A 16,852-nucleotide genomic window follows, 5' to 3' on the forward strand; every position below is an offset into this window, starting at 1 on the left:
CAAAAGAGGATGAAGCTTGAGTCTGTTCTCAGTGGTGGCAAATGACAGAACAAGGAGCAATGGTCTCAAGTTGAAGCAAGGGAAGTTTATGTTAGCTATTAGGAAGAAATTTCTCACTAGGAGGACAGTAAAACACTGGAACAGGTTAGCCAGAGAGGTGGTAAAGCTGCATCCTTGGAGATTTTCACAACCCAGCTAAACAAAGCTTTGGCTGGGATGATCTTGTTAAGATAGTCCTGCTTTGAGCAGGGGGTTGGACTAGGTGACCTCCTGAGGTCCTTTCCAACCCATTTTTTTTTTGATTCTATGATTCTAAGTAGTTGCTCATAGCAAGTGTGCATTATCACATAAGTTCAATGGCCAAACTGTCTATACACAGATATCCAGTTTCTAGTGGGAGAATCACTGTTCTCCCAGCAAAAATGACCACATCAAGAGAACAATTACCCAACTACAGTGAGGCAGGAGTCAGTCACAGAAGAGTTTCTCTTGGGAGAATGAAGGCATTTTCCCCAGCTGCCCCTTCCTATGGAAGACCTGAATCCAGTAGGTGTTTTCAAATGATGCCTAACATGTCAATAGAGTTAGTTTATAAGATGTCATACTGCCCTGCCTTCTGCACACCTACAGAGTCAGCCTTTCACAGAAAATACCACTTTTGTGCATAAACAACATAACAGTCCACATTTACCAGCTATTTGCAGTAAGAGGAGGTATTGGAATTAGTGCATAATGCCCCCCCATTTGAAGGCAAACCATTTCAAGTTGTAATGTTATGGAAGCACACAGGCACCCTCATTCCCAACACTCTTATAATCAAATACAATATCAATACTTTTATTAATACCTTTATTCCAAATAGCTGAGCTACAAAGAACCAACACCTGCTGAGTAAAGTTGCAGGGCTCCCAACAAACTTAAAACGGGAACTCTGTGCGAGTCAATTCCACATGCTTAAGCTCATTTCACATTTGGAACAACTGAACAGGCAGATAGAAATAAACCAAAAGAAGTTTCTGCATATGCTTAATAGAAATACATGGAGAAAATAAACTGCATTTAAAATGTTTGACTTTTTTCTTTAAAGCCTCTATTTTTAACATGCTCAGACTACGTTTATTTGTTCTTGCCCTAAAAGTCTGGACGCAAGTTGTTTGGTTTGGGGGTTTTTTTTTGCTCTAGCACCTGCTTTTAAAAGCTCTCTTTTATTACTTCAACCTGTACTAGTTGTCAAAACTACAGCAGGTAGCAAGCCCAATGAATGTGTCTATTCAGCAGACTTGCTACCCGCCCTGATAGGTACACTTTACAAAATAGTAGTTTGAAAACATAGTAGCTAAAAATTGAGCTGTTAGGAAGATTCCCTTAATTATGTGGCACATTAGGAAGTTGCTTGAACTTTTTTCACCTTTAGGGGATAGGCTTAGACAGTTCCTTCTGCAGCACTGCTTCTTTCACTCCCTATGCTCTAGGGAAATCTGAATGGAAAAAACCTCAGCCTAGGAACTGCAGACAGTGTGATACATAGTAAAATTCTGACTCTGAAAAGCGTGTTCCCTAGACTTATTTGCACCATAACAGTTGCAAGTTAGTTTTAATTGCTTGGTATTACTAGAAATAAGTGACGGTGGATTGGGAAAGTAACAACAGGGTTACACTGCTCAGTTATGATGTCAGGCAGCACCATACTGAGATGCTGTCTACACTACCTCCCAAACTGGAAGCAAAATAGCTACCTTGATGAAGTAACAACAGTAGCTCTAAGACAGCCAAACTACTTTTGATTCATGGGTTAAAAGTGAGAAGGCATACTGCAGTAGTGTTGCTGGCACTATCATTGAGTGGTATAAACATACTCCAAGTTTCTCTGGGACACTACTTTTTTGAAAGCACTTCATCCCCAGGACCCAAGTCCCGTTTTCAAAAGTGATCTAGACACTTAAGGTCATTTGTAGATGTGCTCACTGTTTTCTAACCCATGTTAACCGATTCATATCACGCAGTTTGAATTAAGGGTTAATAGATGATCATTGACCATCAGGGAGGTTTTCATGCAGTTCTGGACTTCAGGGCTACAAAAATGCACTCACTAGCTACACCTGATGGTGGACACAAGCAACAGGAAGCCCTAGATACCTACTGTACATACATGTTAATTACTAGTTAAAATTGCTAGTCTGCATTAACTTTAATCCTCATTCAATGAAGATTAGTTAATTCGGACGGGAGCCAATTTTAATTCAGAGTACAGACATTCACATGTATATACTGATGGCTACAGTCCAAATTAAACCTAGAGAAACATAACATCTATAAATGGCCTAGGAGACCAGCTAGCACTGAAAATTGAATTTAAAATTAGCTATGCTCATATCTGTTTCCTTTTATTCTTCATGCCTCAGTTAGAGTGAATCCTGTTAAGACTTGCATATGAGTGACTTTGCATGCATGGGTAGTTCTCTTGAAGCTCCCATGTTCAAAACTTATTGGGCATGTCTACACAAGAAGCTATGCTGCCGTAGTGTCCATTGGGAAAAACCTCATTATAGCACATTGTTACAACAATCTACCAGCCAAAAATAACCATGCTTTGTGGGCATGCTGCAGTACAGGCTGTTACTGCACCATCTTTTGGTACTTCCAAAAGGAAGCACTAAATGACAGTGCAGTAACAATGGTGACATACGGCCACGTGTAGATGCACCAATTGTGCCCATAAGTATAAATGTTCAAATCTGGGTCTTATTATGAGGAAGAGGACTACTATACAAGGTGAAAAACATTAGTTATATAGACAGCTGCCTGAAGAATTTTCAAGATTTTAAAGTTAAAACTAAAATAAATGGAAAATCTTCACCAAAATCCAGAAATCTACTCACTAAGCTGATCATCACTGCCTGCCCCAAAAAGCAGCTCAGAAGTCTAGAGCTATATAATCATGAAGGTAATTTAATAACCTGTTGCATTTTGCTTTAAGATATATAAATAATCTTTGCAATGATGATTCTCTTATGATCTTTTATGGATACAGCCCCAATGTAAAGAAAATTCCAACCTGTCAAGGGTACTAGGCACTTTGCAAGTATTTAATAACAGGAATGCAAGACCTTCCAGATTCAAACATATTGGTAAACTCAGGTCATCAAGTTAACTTTACAGGATTCTGATGTGTAGAATACTTTTTCCTAAAGCCAAAACATGATTATTTGGCAAGTAAACCAGCTTAGCATAAATGCAGTTATAAATATTCAACTGGGAGGTTCCTGGTTTAAAATATTCTTCTACTAAATAGAGCCATTATGGTCAAAAGTTAACTGACCAAACAACTGAACACTAGCCAGCTAGCCAGTGGCAAAATAAACACAGATCCCTGTCCAGGAGAGCCTGAATGCAGGAAATGTACTCAGCCATCAGCATACAGGTAACGTATCTAAAAAAATACCAAAAAAGAAAACAAATATTGAGCTACATGGGCAACATCACTCTCATCCTTTTTATAAAGATCTCTCTCCAGTTTTCAGAGGGAGATCTGCCTTCATATGTTTGGGATAATGCACCCTTATAAAATTAACTGAACTGAGCATCTTTTAATTACAAATCTGATAAAAGATGGCGCATATTCTAAAACTTAAAAAACAAACAAACCTCTATTTATTTTGCTATTAGTTAGGTAAATAATTACTCCCTCCCAAGGATGATTTTTATACACACACACGCACACACGCACACACACACACATCTTGCTAATGGCTAGTATGCATTTTAAATTAGAAGGTATTACATGCTTAAAATAAAACGAGTAGCAGTGCTGATAAGTGCTTTGAGTCCATAACTTCCCCATAGTTATTTCATGCCATCTAAATAGCTTCAAAATTCCCTTAGTGTTTGCCAGTAGCATGCTGCCAATATTTTAACAAGGAACTTCCACAAATGTTTCCTCTTCTTCTGTGGTAAACTGTGGTACTAGGGTATATGTGGCTTGCAGACAGAAGTGAAGAACTGAGGAAGCTATATATTTGCTTTTTCCTATTTTAACAAAAACAGTTTCTAATAACTTAAACCAAAGAAAGAAGCTGCAATACTTTGCAAAGATATGAAAAAAAACCTTTTAACAGAAAACATTCCTATTTTGTTGTTAAAAATATACTGAGTATACTGAGTATGCAGTCTGGAATAATATTCATCCTGTATAATTTTGAGCAGGGAGGTAGGGTGAAGACTTTACAGGGGGAGAGGCAGCAGTCCTGGGATATCCTATGCCAGGAAATTATTTTTGCCTGACACTTGATACAATCCAGTCTGTTCCAAGGTCAAAACTTTTTCCTCCTCCTCTAGGTATTTTACATGGCCTTTTTCACCCTTACATCCAGGCCCCACAAAGAGTCGTTTTCTGTCACAGGAGATGACTTGAATCCATTGGTCTCAAGTGATTTAGCAGTACCCAGGGAACATTATAGAGTGCACGACAGATTAGAAAATTAACCTACCACTCTTAACAGAATACTTATCAACTTCTTCCTGGAAGCTCTCAAGAGCCACATCATCACTAAGGCTCTCAAGAGCCTCTTCCACATGATCAAGCTTAAGAAAGAATATTTTCATCAGAAGTAGTGCTACAAACTATTCCTTCCTCTTACAAAATAACATATCACCACAAGTTTTAGGTATGTGTTCTAACAAAGGAGTATCACTAAAAGCTATGGTGGAACCTTCAGAGATTTATTTCAGGAAGGTTAAAGTTGAACTGTAACATTAAAAAATTGTAGCGGTATCTATTATGTTTCCCAGAACTAAAAGACAAAATACATATGATCTTGCAATGACCTTGCAATTGATTTTAATTGGTATTCACCTATACAAGTTTCAAAAGTAACTTTTATGCAGTAATTTATTTCACTATTCAGCATATCATAAAATAATGCAGAAAGCAACGGTCAGCATTTTTGTAAATTTCTGAAGGCTTGCTCATGACTATATTTTTACCCCCAAAGATACAGTCCTCTTTTAAAAGTGCCATTTAAAAAAAATAAACTCCGATACCCATGTATGATACTAAACGATTACTCAAAAAGAATATCAAGTCACAAATATATAATGTTTAAAAATAAAATTAAGGATTTACACTGAAACCTAAGAGAAACTCAGGTAAAGCAGAGATTTTTTGTGATAACACTTTTGTGCTTAGGTGTTGCAGAATCAAGACCATAGTCCATGTCATAAAGCTTCAGTCCAGACATCTCTCTCATTTTATCAAGTGATTCTCCTAAGTTTTACAGAAAAAAAATAAGTTTTATATTTCTTCTTTGTAACCTTCAAAGTGCTTCAGTCCTGTGAACTGTTTTGCACAGGCACCTGCTTCACAGAGACCTGTTCAACTCAGTGAGCACTGGGGTTCACATACACAGAGCAGCTTGCAGGAAGGTGGAAGTCAATTCCATTTCTCTAGCTTGGCTCTTATCCCACACATCTGCCTTCATTCTCACAGGATGAGTTTGGTTCCACAAGTCATTTTTTAGATCAAATACAAGTGCTTCATTAATTATCAAGGATGCTGGTCAGTCGGAAAACAAATATGCTGTGACTGTTAACAAAATGTACACAAAGTTGAAAAGTAACTGTAATATTCCAGTATCCAAGGGAAATTCCATTTTTATTCCTCTTTCATAAGAATACTTTGTTTCAGTAAAACAACTTACTTTATAAAAAATGTCAACTGTTATCTTTAAGGGCTAATCAGGGGTGGATGGGGGTATGTGGATGGTATAGCTACAGTGCTCTTTTATCCCTGGTCCACCCAAAACTTAAAATCAACTGACTAGTAGTAACAGCAACATTTGTATTCAAACAGAAGTGAGGGAGTCCCTTGACTTCATGGCTCATTCAAATTTACCTGATGCCTTCTGAACTCCTCATCTAGCCTCTCACCTTTTTAAAGGAATATTAGCGATGTTCCACTAATCAAGCTAATCTTTTTCTGCAGCTCTCTTTTGTAGTAGCTGCTCCTAACATAGTTCCTATTTTACAGCCCTGCAAATGGTTTTTATTTCTAGATAAAAAACACCAGTTCAGGTGTGGAAACATTAACTCAGGTGCAAATAAGTTTCAGTGAAGCACTGAATGCACAGCCAAGATGCTCAAGAAGGATTTGGTTTTATGACTGAGGCTGCATCTACACAAGATGTTTTACTGCAAAGCAGGCTAACTTGTGTATCACCATCTACATGTGCAAGGCAATTAAAGCACACGAAGTTAGTCCACTGTGCCGTCAGAGAGTCTCATCAGATACAAGTGGTATCTGACAGTGCAGTAAATTACTGTGCTTAAACTCATTTTTAGACAGTGACATTAGGATTAGTTTACCCTGCCCCAAATTAAGTACATAGAGTCACATTAACTTTATGTTTAGAAATGCCCTGAGAAATGTACTTTAAATTCTAATGACAACAGGACTAAAGAAACAACATGTTTTGATTATTTTACCTAATTTGTTGTGTTTTTTTTCATACATAACATATGCTACAGCAAATTAATGTACATTAAAAATTATTTTTTTTCAATCTTAAACTGAATAATACTCCCTTTAGCATATCAGTAAAACCTGTAGTTTATTTTTACCAGGAGAAAAATGCATGTTGTGTTATATGTGAAGATATACACCATCTGCAGCCCCCATCTCAATATCCTAGATATGTCCATAGGACTAAATTCTGATAACGGCAAAACAAACAAGCAAAAAGATACCTGAATTTGATTGCATGTGCAAATTCAAAAATACAGTCATCTATTAAGTATTTTTAAGTGTCTGGTCTCAGTAACTGGGTACTCAAATAAACACAGGTGTATTTAATATGTTGTTGCAGCAAATAGAAACACACAAGAATGTGCATATATATGGAAGTCCACACTTCCCATGCATATCTAAACTAAACCCTGCCATGGCACTGCATATAGAGAAAATCCACAGGAGCAGGGAAAACACGTGGAAAAATTAAATTCCAGTCCCCCTTCAGCTTCCCACTACCACAAACAAACAGCTCCATAAAGCAGCATACCAAAAGGTGGAGTCTGGGTTAAACATGAAGTCAGTGGGTTTGCGTGTCTGTAATTCCCGAGCCAACAATTATATCTATTCACATATGTGTACAGAGAGATTATTCATCCTCCTGTCAGAGGTGGAATGAGAGGAAATGAGGCTGTTGGACAAATAAGAGTGCACAATTACTTACGCTTTTGTACGTAGCATAAGTATTCTAGTCTGACGGACATTTATTCATTGGGCTAGAAATTAATAATTTTTAAAAAGCTGAATGTGCATAGAACTACTGTTGGATGTTCCTAACTTTATTCCTTAACTAAATACTGTTAAATCGGCAGCAACCACATTTCCCACTAACGTCTATAAAAATAATACAGGTGTACTAAGGTCTACATAAATATTACAGGTGAAGTTTTAAAACAAAAATATTTTTCTAATTACCTAAATAACAACAAAAGGAGTTCACTGTGTATGTGCATGCGTGTGTGTGTTTTATTCTTAGAAATTATTTATGCTCATATACCAGGTGTCTCATTCAAAAAGTGGCTGAATGGAGTTTATGTCACAAAAATATCAATTTCTGTGCTAAGCATCATCAGAAAGTTAATGAAAAACTTGAGCTCAAAATTTACTTCCAGAAAATTACAAGCAACTGAAAATAGAGGCTCACAATTAAAGTGTCATTTCAGTCATGAAATGCAAAAATGTAGAACTCTTGGTTCAGAAATGATATCTTTATTAGACCAACTAGGAAATCATTTTTAAAAATAGTTTTGTTTGCGTGATTTCCTAGTCGGTCTAATAAAAGGTATCATTTCTGAACCAAGAGTTTTATATTTTTGCATTTCTTTTTGTCTCAGGCTAACACAGTGACCAAATTCATCTCAGTCATTTAAGCCTTCTCTAAAAATCCCCAAACTACTTATATTATAGGCAAAAGCTTAATGTGGAGGACAGGATTATGTCTAAAGGGCTGGGTTTCTTCATTAATATGGGATAGAATATTATTGAAGAGCAGCATGGAAGAAGAGAGAAAGAAAAGACTGCTTAACAATACACAAGTTAACTCAATACACAAAGCATGTCTGCTAACCACAAGATTATCTGAACTCTTGATCAAGCAAATATTGACACAAAAGTAAACAGAATACCAGATCTGATGGTCCACTGGTATCTTTCAGTGCTGAAATCAGTATTCCAGGATATTTGTCATCTTTTTCTGACCTGTAAATCACTTGGGCTGAGAGTATTGAATTAAACAGGCAAACACAGTGGACACAGTTCAGGAAACCCACTTGGACATAGGTCAAGAAACCTATTTGAAAGCACCCCAATGCAGCATAACTCAGGAAGCTGTATTATACCTTTTCTAGGTTTGCTACTCCAGCTTCTGGATTGGAATAGAGGCTGTTACCCTTCTATATCCAGCATGAATGAGCAGAAGTTTAACAATACAGCCAGGGACCCAAGGCAGTGCTTTTTCTACACTCTCCTCTAAAGTTGGCACCTGGAGAAGCTGCCCCAGTTGCCCTGATCTATTTACATTACTGTACATGACACCTACAGTCATAATAGATCACTTGGTTACTAGTATTACCACTGTAAGTACAGAGCTAGCAGGTAGTGCCATAGGCTGCTATACAACACTCCTTCCTATGCTGGTATAATTAAAAGTTAATGCGGGAAATGAAATGTAAATACAGAGGGTCCTGACAGCTTCCCTGGACAGCCACTCCTCTTGCAAGCATCTGCAGCCAGTGCAAACTACCAAAAGCTTCAACAGTAATAAAATCAATTTAAAAATAAACAGGACTTTAAAATGCTTCATTCATAAAGTGACAAACACCCAAATGAGAATGCAAGGTTGGACTCTGGTGAGCAACAGTAAAACTTTTATTTTGTGCTCTCCTTGACTGCATCCATGGTGTGAGTGGGCCATACTCCATAGAAACAAAAAAGGTTTTTGGATGATGAATCAGACCCCAAATTATTTACTGCGCTACCCACTTTATTTGCTTTAACAATTGAGATGATCCAACCCATAACATAATGCGAAGTTATTAAGCATTCATGAATGTGTTCATCTTCTAGAAATTATATATACCTTTTGATGAGATTGCCTATAAAAAGCAGATTGTGAAATATATTTAATTCTGTTGTCCCATACTCAGTTAGGAAGACCATTTTATATTCCACAGCATTCTTGTTTTTATATCATATTCTAGAAGCACATCCATGAATAATTTAAGAACTGAAGCTTACTGCCTAGTATCTGACATTGACTAAATAGCAACATGGCTGGCTGACTTACTGAAAAAACCCTCAGCCGCTATTTATTAGGAATAGAAGTCAGAATAAATTAAAACAATCCCTTATATCTATGGAACCTCAGAATCACTAATGTCAACATATACCTCCAAAAAATAAATAAATAAAAGATTTTTGAAAAATGGAAAATAAGCTTCAATGAACTTTAACTTAAGATGGTAAAGTATGGTTGTTTAAGTGCAATAAGATACAGCCACTAGATACTAATGAGACTTGCTTATAAAGTACCACCATCCCTATTATGTTAAAGCACCCACCTAAAAACAAAAAAAAAATAGTAACACATAATCCTGAAGTAGCCCATTTAAGCTTTCAGGACATGCATTTGATTTTTTTTTTTTTTTTACAATATACAATAAGCATTTCCCATTTCAATAATTTGATAAAACTGAATGCAATAAAATATGAATGCTATTACACCTTCCAGAATGCCATGTTTCTTTATGAATTAATGGTTCATTGTATATAAGTAGTACATATAAAATATCAGGCAAGTAGCCTGGGTATATAACGCATCTTGCATAGCAGAAACGTATAGATGAAGTTCAAGGATAGTATATTGGTGGGAAACTATCTCATTTTTATGCAGAAACATAAAAACATATAGAGTTTAAAAACTACTACTGGAGTGTTCCTTTTCACAGGAAGTTCTTTAATGTATGTGTATGACTTAAATAGACTTATTGTGAGCCCCTTACTCAAGCTCTGATGAGCAACTACTTTCCCAAATAGTCTTTATTTATTTCAGTGGGACTAAGTCTGAAAGCCTTGCCTGAAGAAAATATATTTATTTCCTACAAATGTATGTAGATAAGAGAAATGATGTAATTACATTTAAAAGTGTAAGGATTATCTAATGCTAAAAACAAGACGTACATAATTTAAGAAAATACTCAGTGTAATTAAAAAAATATAACCAAAAACAAATGAAATGTACTAGAGCAAGATAAAGAATCAACCCTCTCTCCCCAAAATTCAAACTGAATGTAGCATGCTTTGCCATGATAACTCCTTCCACCTCCTTCCCTGCCATAATTAGTGCTTAGTGACTCTTAGGGAGGAGCTTAAACACTGGGCACCTTCACACAACAGTATAAATACCTCGGGGTGATACTTGAAATAACAGCTTCTGCTCCACTTACCTGGGGCAGAAGAAGCACCTCTGTAGGTTACAGGAAGACTAACGGCTGCATTAGGACATCTCAAACTCCACAGCATTCTGGTATGCTATGCTTTCATTCAATTTAATTTAACTTATAAACTAATATATAGAAGACAGATGTTTTCAGGGGTTCTTAAAAGGTAAGTGCCAGTATCTCAGCTGTCATTAGAGAAATGACTTTAAAAAAGGAATTTGGGGCAAGTTCCTGACTGCAGTGAAGTTAATGTGAGATTTCTGCCATTGACTTCAATTGGCTCAGGATTTCACCCTTTTACTGAAATAATGTCAATTTGAAAAAGTGCCACCATCATGCAGTTTGTATGTCTTTTAATGGAATATTTTCCCGATTCAAATGGTACTGCTCCTAAATGTAATGTAATGAGCCTAGAGAGGTTGATGGGCTTATAGAATGGTAGTAACAACTCACAAGATACTTACTTTTAAAAAATGATTTACGTTGGTATAGTATACTAATTTATACTTTATATATAAGTTTATACTCTACTGATTAAATCCCATTTTTAAAGAAAATTGAAGAACTACTGACTGAAGTAATATGGGGAACATTCTGGTATAAATATTTATACCAGATTCATCTTTATTCAAAATATTAATTCATTTTGTAACTAAAACACACATGCTTTAAAAAAAAATCCACCAACTCTACAAAGATGTTGAACCAGGAAGTGGTTTGCACAAACTAGTACAGTATAATGATGCTAACATTTTAAATGTGATGCATTTGATCAATTCTAGGAAAACCTGAATTGGTCAGCTTAATTTTTAAATAAAACAAGCATAATAAGCTAATTATTCTTTTTTATACAGAGCATATTTGGAAATATGCAGTTACACATAACTTTGCTGCTGCTGCTTTCTCTGACCATTGTCCACGGTGGTGATGGGTTTTTTTCTGAACAATACCAAAAACAATCCAGCGTGAAGGGGCCACCACGCTTCTTACCATTTAATGTAAAAAGTCAAGGTAAGTTAACTATTTTCTTCTTTTAATATAAGTCTTTTACTTAATATCTAGTGAAAAAAAAAATCTGTCTTGAAACTTGATTTTTGCTTACTGCCATTAAACATTTAGTTTATTTCAATGGATATATAATACATCTACCTTACAATATTGACAACAGTTAACACTGCAGACAGAAACAGGAAAGAATCCAACAGTACAACTCACTGAATGAGAGGCCCTCTTCTTTTGGCAGAAGCAGAAATAAAATCCTTCTAGTTAAACTAAATAAACTGTAAAAGATGGAGACAGAGGATGCAAAGAAATAATGGTCATGAATTCTGCTGCTAGCATTGGAAATAATCAGGAAAGATTATGCCAATACTCTAGAAGCCTTTTGACTTGGAAATAGTCACTTTCAATAAAGCATTCAAACCAAATGTATTAATTTTAAAAATCTGGAGATTGGACTAGTAGACAATCTGGCTAGAATAATCAGAAAAAGATTATTGGTGTCAAATTATATTCTTCTATTATACAGATATTTTTTTATTTAAGATTCGAACTAGGTTAATATTTTGTAATGCCAAATATCTATCTAGTACACGTGGGTTAAATTTAAAATTTAGCTCTGCATTTACAAAATCAAATAGCTTCACTGGAATAATTTGTATTACCATGTTGGCAATATGCTGAAACAATATATCTATAAGCAATCTAATTGTTTAATAAAAGATTCTATTTCATGCTTTAAACTAACCAGGACTTACACAAAGGTTGTAAAGAAAAAGGTTGTTCTGTTTACTGTAAAAAAAACAAACAAACCAAAACAAACTTTTAGAAGGGGAAAAAACATATCTTTCTGTGCTCATTTCACAAGGTTACTTATATGTATCACACTTCATATACAGAAGAGGAATATCCATAATTCCCCTCTCTTCCTGTTAATACATAACATATGTGATTATTTATATTTAGAAAAGGGATATGCAATCTGTCTTTTTCCCTAAAATGTCTATTTAAACTAAAAGCTTATTTCAATTCAGTAATGTCTTGAGTAATTATTAGCATACAGAAAGTTGACACAATCTATTAATGATCTTCAAATATCTAATATTTTTACATCATATAGCTAGAAGCAGAATATAATTTGGGTTCCATAAATAAATTTTTAAAATTAAATTATAACTTCAGCAAGAACTATTAATACATCTGTGCATGCTGCTCTTACTAAAAGGTGTTTTACATAAAATATAGGGACTGGTCAATACAGCAGGGAGTCAAGCACAAAGATCCAATAATCCTTACTCTTTAAATATTTGTTATTATGATGCTAAATATTAATGATATAATTGCATAGATTGTATACAGTTTTGTAAAAGTAAGGATAATATATTATTATAATAGATGTTTAATTTAAAAAATAAATGAGTTTTATAATTAATTCTAGATTCCACAGGCCCAGACTTTGCCCTCCACCCCAAGAGCCTTTTGCTAAAAAATAAGCGACAAATTGGAAACTAAATTACACTACTTGCTGAAATGACCGTTCAGACCTCCTGAAAGATAAATGTCCTCCTAAATCAGGAGTCAAGATTACCAAAATCCACCTACAAAGCACTTTGTACTTTGCTGTATTTATCATTTAACTTAAATCTGTAGCTGGAAAATGTCCCCCAGAACCCATAATTCTTTTCTTACCTGCTACATTAAGGGTATATTCAGAATTAGTTTTTATATCTTGCTTGTAGCTCACCTACATGCAGTTGTTATAAGCCTATATAGATAGCAATGAGTCAGATCTGAATCCTACTTGTTTGGGGCTCTTTAGGGACTAATAAAAGGATCTTAAATGAGTATCTTACCTCACTGCAGCTTGCATCTTCACCACTATCAATAACTGGTGTGCTAACAGCAACTCCGTCCTCAATTTGAGTATTTACATATTTAGATTTTATTTCCCAAGAGCTTTTTACATATTAAAATAGCCCTTCCTTTTCCAATTTTGCAAGCAGAAGAAACCCAAGTTGTTTGCCTTGTGACCAAGAAAAAAGTACCCAAGACTTTTAAATTCTGGTAATGAATAGATGCATAGCTGGTCTGATGATTTAACTTTCACTAACAGGCACACCCATTGTGTTTATGTGTGTAGTCCATTCCTTCACTTGCTTCATACAGTATTTTCCCTCAACGTTAATAACCAAGGGGAACAAATAAAGTATTAAAAGCAAAGAGTAAAGTACACTGGCATTCCTATTTACAGATGATGTTTCCCATTCAACTCCCTATCTACCAGGTCTCAATGTAGTTTTTCCTCCAAACAAAATATTCAGAAAGGGAGACACTAGTAGTGAGGAGTATGGCAGGAGGAACCTATCCTGCACTAAGCTCATACCATGATAATTCAAGCAAAATGTTGAAGAGTAAATTGAAAGCAACTTCATATTTAAAGCCATATTTAAAACTTGAATGGTAGTTTCAGTCCAGAAAAAGATACAAGATACTTTTCAGTTCAGAAATTCAACAACATCATACTTCCTATGCTGATAAAGGAGAATTAATTTGAAATTATATAGTGCAAAGAGTATGCCATTCATTTAAAAATGCCCAAGTTGTTGATTATTTTTCCAATGATAGAGGAAAAAAACATTTTTAAAAGTAGTTTCCTTTGGGAAAGATTCATAATAAAAAAACAGAATACTTAAACATTATCCCATTACTCCAGAAAATAGGAACAGGACTTAGGACCTGATTAACCAGGGAAGTGTAGAAGGTGGAGAGTCCACTGTTTCAAGCACCGAGTGGCCATAGCAAAAATAAAAAGGAACCCCTGCCCCCTTCCCTCCCCCCAAGTATGGGGCCAAATGCCCTGGATGTCATCTTGGGAGGGGGGGGGGCACAGGGGAGGAATAGCAGCCACAATCACAACTGCAATCATGCAGTAGCAACTGAAGTCACCACTGCCCCAAGTGTTCAGCAGTATCACTACACTGCTAGTCATCTTTACTACTGCATCTTTGCCAAGGACTAGTCCTATGGATGTTTACTGACTTATTACCTACACTAGGGGTAAAACTAGCGTAGGCATCATACTGTAGGGCTTTCATGCAGCTTTATAATGTCGTGAGTGATTTATTTTTCTTTAAAGATCTATATTGTTTTTCTAGAACGTCCGTGCATTTTTTTACTAAAGGGTGTTTTTGAAAACAGTCTTTCAGAGAACTGTCTTCCTTCTACTTATGCAGTTACTTGTGGCTTCTTACAAGAAACCTTGCATTTCCAGGCAGTTATTCATGTTTTCAACCTTAAATTTTAAGAGGTTTCTATACTAAAAAAAAAGTATTTATATTTTTTCTTCAACTACTTGCGTCTAAAGGTAGTCAGAGTTCAGGATTTTTTAGATGCATAGTTTAATTCGAAAAGCAGTTTTAAGAGGAAGCTTTTCCTGGGAAACATTTCCATATCATGTTTGACACAAGCTAAGAGATACATAACAAATGTAAATCATGACAACTGGGTTGTTTGCATTGATTTCCTTCTGGGTTGTTAGTGGAGTATGATCTATACCCTGCTAATTCAAGGCATAAAAGAAATATGTTTTTTTTCATACCATAAATTTACCTCTCAACTATTTTGTTTTTATTTGCCATGGCAATATGGTAGAAAGCAAATGCATTCTTTGAGGTGGTAGCAATCCACTGAAATGTCTGTAGAACTTTCAAAATTTTCCTGTGTGTATTTTTTTAATTAGATTTATATAGTATTGGATCTGTCATCCACCATGTGTGGGGAAACAACACTAACAGCACATTTTGGTCACCATTCAAACAGCAAATTTTATAGCAGATGTAATACATTTGTCCCTGCTTTCTCCACCTTTACAAATGTAAAAAGGAATCTAAACTAGGGGTATCTAAGAGAGCATCCAAGTAGCTAAGGCAAGCAAACCCAGTATCTAATTCTCAGCTAGGCACTCAGTCGATTTTTAAGATGTAAACTTCTGCCATTCCTGAAAAACTGTATACAATTTATTGACCTAAAATTGGCACTGGGGCTCCAGACACCTGAACAAGAAAATCATAACTGCCCCAAGAAGAAAACAACCCTAAACTGAGGAAAATCCTCCTCCCCTTTCATGAACTTTTTTACCCCAGTTCCAATAAAAGATATCTTCTTCCTGAGGCAAGGCAGTTTTCTTCCTGGGATTACTCTTGGTATGTGCACAGCTGCCAAGACACCTCCAAGTTTCACCTCTTGGTGACCTGTCTTGAAGGATTTGTAACCATGGCCTGAAGCTGGCAAAGCTGAAGGTAGGGTAGACTTTCAACTTACAGACTAACCAAAGTAGATCTATACATATCTACATACACATATCTACTTTGGTTAATGTATAAAGTGCAGCTGTAACCTGCCTTCTCCTTGACTTCAGACTAACACGGCCAGCTACATCTTGCTGGCAAAGCTCCCAAGCAAGTAATCATCTAACAGCACATTCTGGAGGAGGGTCATAGCATCATGTGCTCTTCATATGAGGAAAATGAGCAGTATACCTAACAAGACATGGGAGAAAGCAGCTCTGCAGTTAAATACAGACAAAAGGCCCACTGCATTTCCTTTTAGAAATAAAGGAAAAGTAGGACAATTAAAAATGATTTCATCATATGCAAGTAGGGTGGAGTCATCCAAATCACCATTTATAGGAATTAAATTAACTTGACCCTTAAGGCACATGGTTCACTGGTGTGCCTGTACCAAGCTTGGAAAGCAGGCCTGACTCTAGAACTCTCTGTCAAACAACCCACTTTAAAAACAAAAAAGAAACCTTATTTACTGCTTTAAGAATCCACTAAATTCAAAACCTGAATTGATGTTGCTCATATTAAAGGCTTACTTGTAACTTTTTCCCTTATGCTTTTACAGAATCCAATTTGAATGCCAGTTTAAGAATACGTTTAGTTGTTTGTGCTGTTTTGATTGAAATTATTTTTATTGCAATTTTAGTATTTGGCTTCAGTTATAGCACGCTTGTATTCTGAAATCTAGAATAAATAAAAAGTAAGCTAGTGGGATTTGAATGTACAAGTGGAGAGTTGCAGAAAATGGGAGCAAGTTACATTTCTTATAGTACAAGTTGGCAGCAGGTTAGCACCTCCATGACCAGACCACATATAGCCTGAGCAATAGTGAGAGCTTCCCCTGTCCTGTCCCATGAATAGGCCCAGATCTGTTTCATTGGAGGATTGTTTTTCAAGGTGAAAGGATAATTTACTCTCAACCTGTATGAATTCACGGCACCTGTCAGAAAATGCTAAGTCTCATCTTACATGCATTTTTTTGACTACAGAAAAAATAGTAGAGCAGTTCT

At 35.8% G+C, this 16,852-nt stretch overlaps 2 protein-coding genes across 8 annotated transcripts in view; one reads left to right on the top strand and one right to left on the bottom strand.

Annotated features, from left to right (window-relative positions):
• LOC102376702 (dermatan-sulfate epimerase) overlaps positions 1-16,852 on the bottom strand; it is a 350,602-nt gene that overhangs the window by 298,935 nt on the left and 34,815 nt on the right. The gene's annotated exons all lie outside the window — the stretch shown is intronic.
• Positions 1-16,852, top strand: part of COL10A1 (collagen type X alpha 1 chain) — a 62,200-nt gene that overhangs the window by 38,316 nt on the left and 7,032 nt on the right. For 4 of the 5 annotated variants that reach the window (XM_025207050.1, XM_025207049.1, XM_006026158.2 and 1 more), the window contains one exon: positions 11,355-11,511. In XM_025207050.1, the coding sequence (XP_025062835.1) occupies positions 11,370-11,511 (142 nt within the window). In that variant the 5' untranslated portion in view covers positions 11,355-11,369. Of the gene's footprint in view, positions 1-10,480; positions 10,587-11,354; positions 11,512-16,852 lie in introns of those variants that run through there. The other variant, XM_025207048.1, reaches the window with a different exon arrangement.

The sequence above is a fragment of the Alligator sinensis genome, unplaced genomic scaffold (genome assembly GCF_000455745.1).
Source record: "Alligator sinensis unplaced genomic scaffold, ASM45574v1 scaffold38_1, whole genome shotgun sequence".
In the NCBI taxonomy this organism is placed as follows: Eukaryota; Metazoa; Chordata; order Crocodylia; family Alligatoridae; genus Alligator; species Alligator sinensis.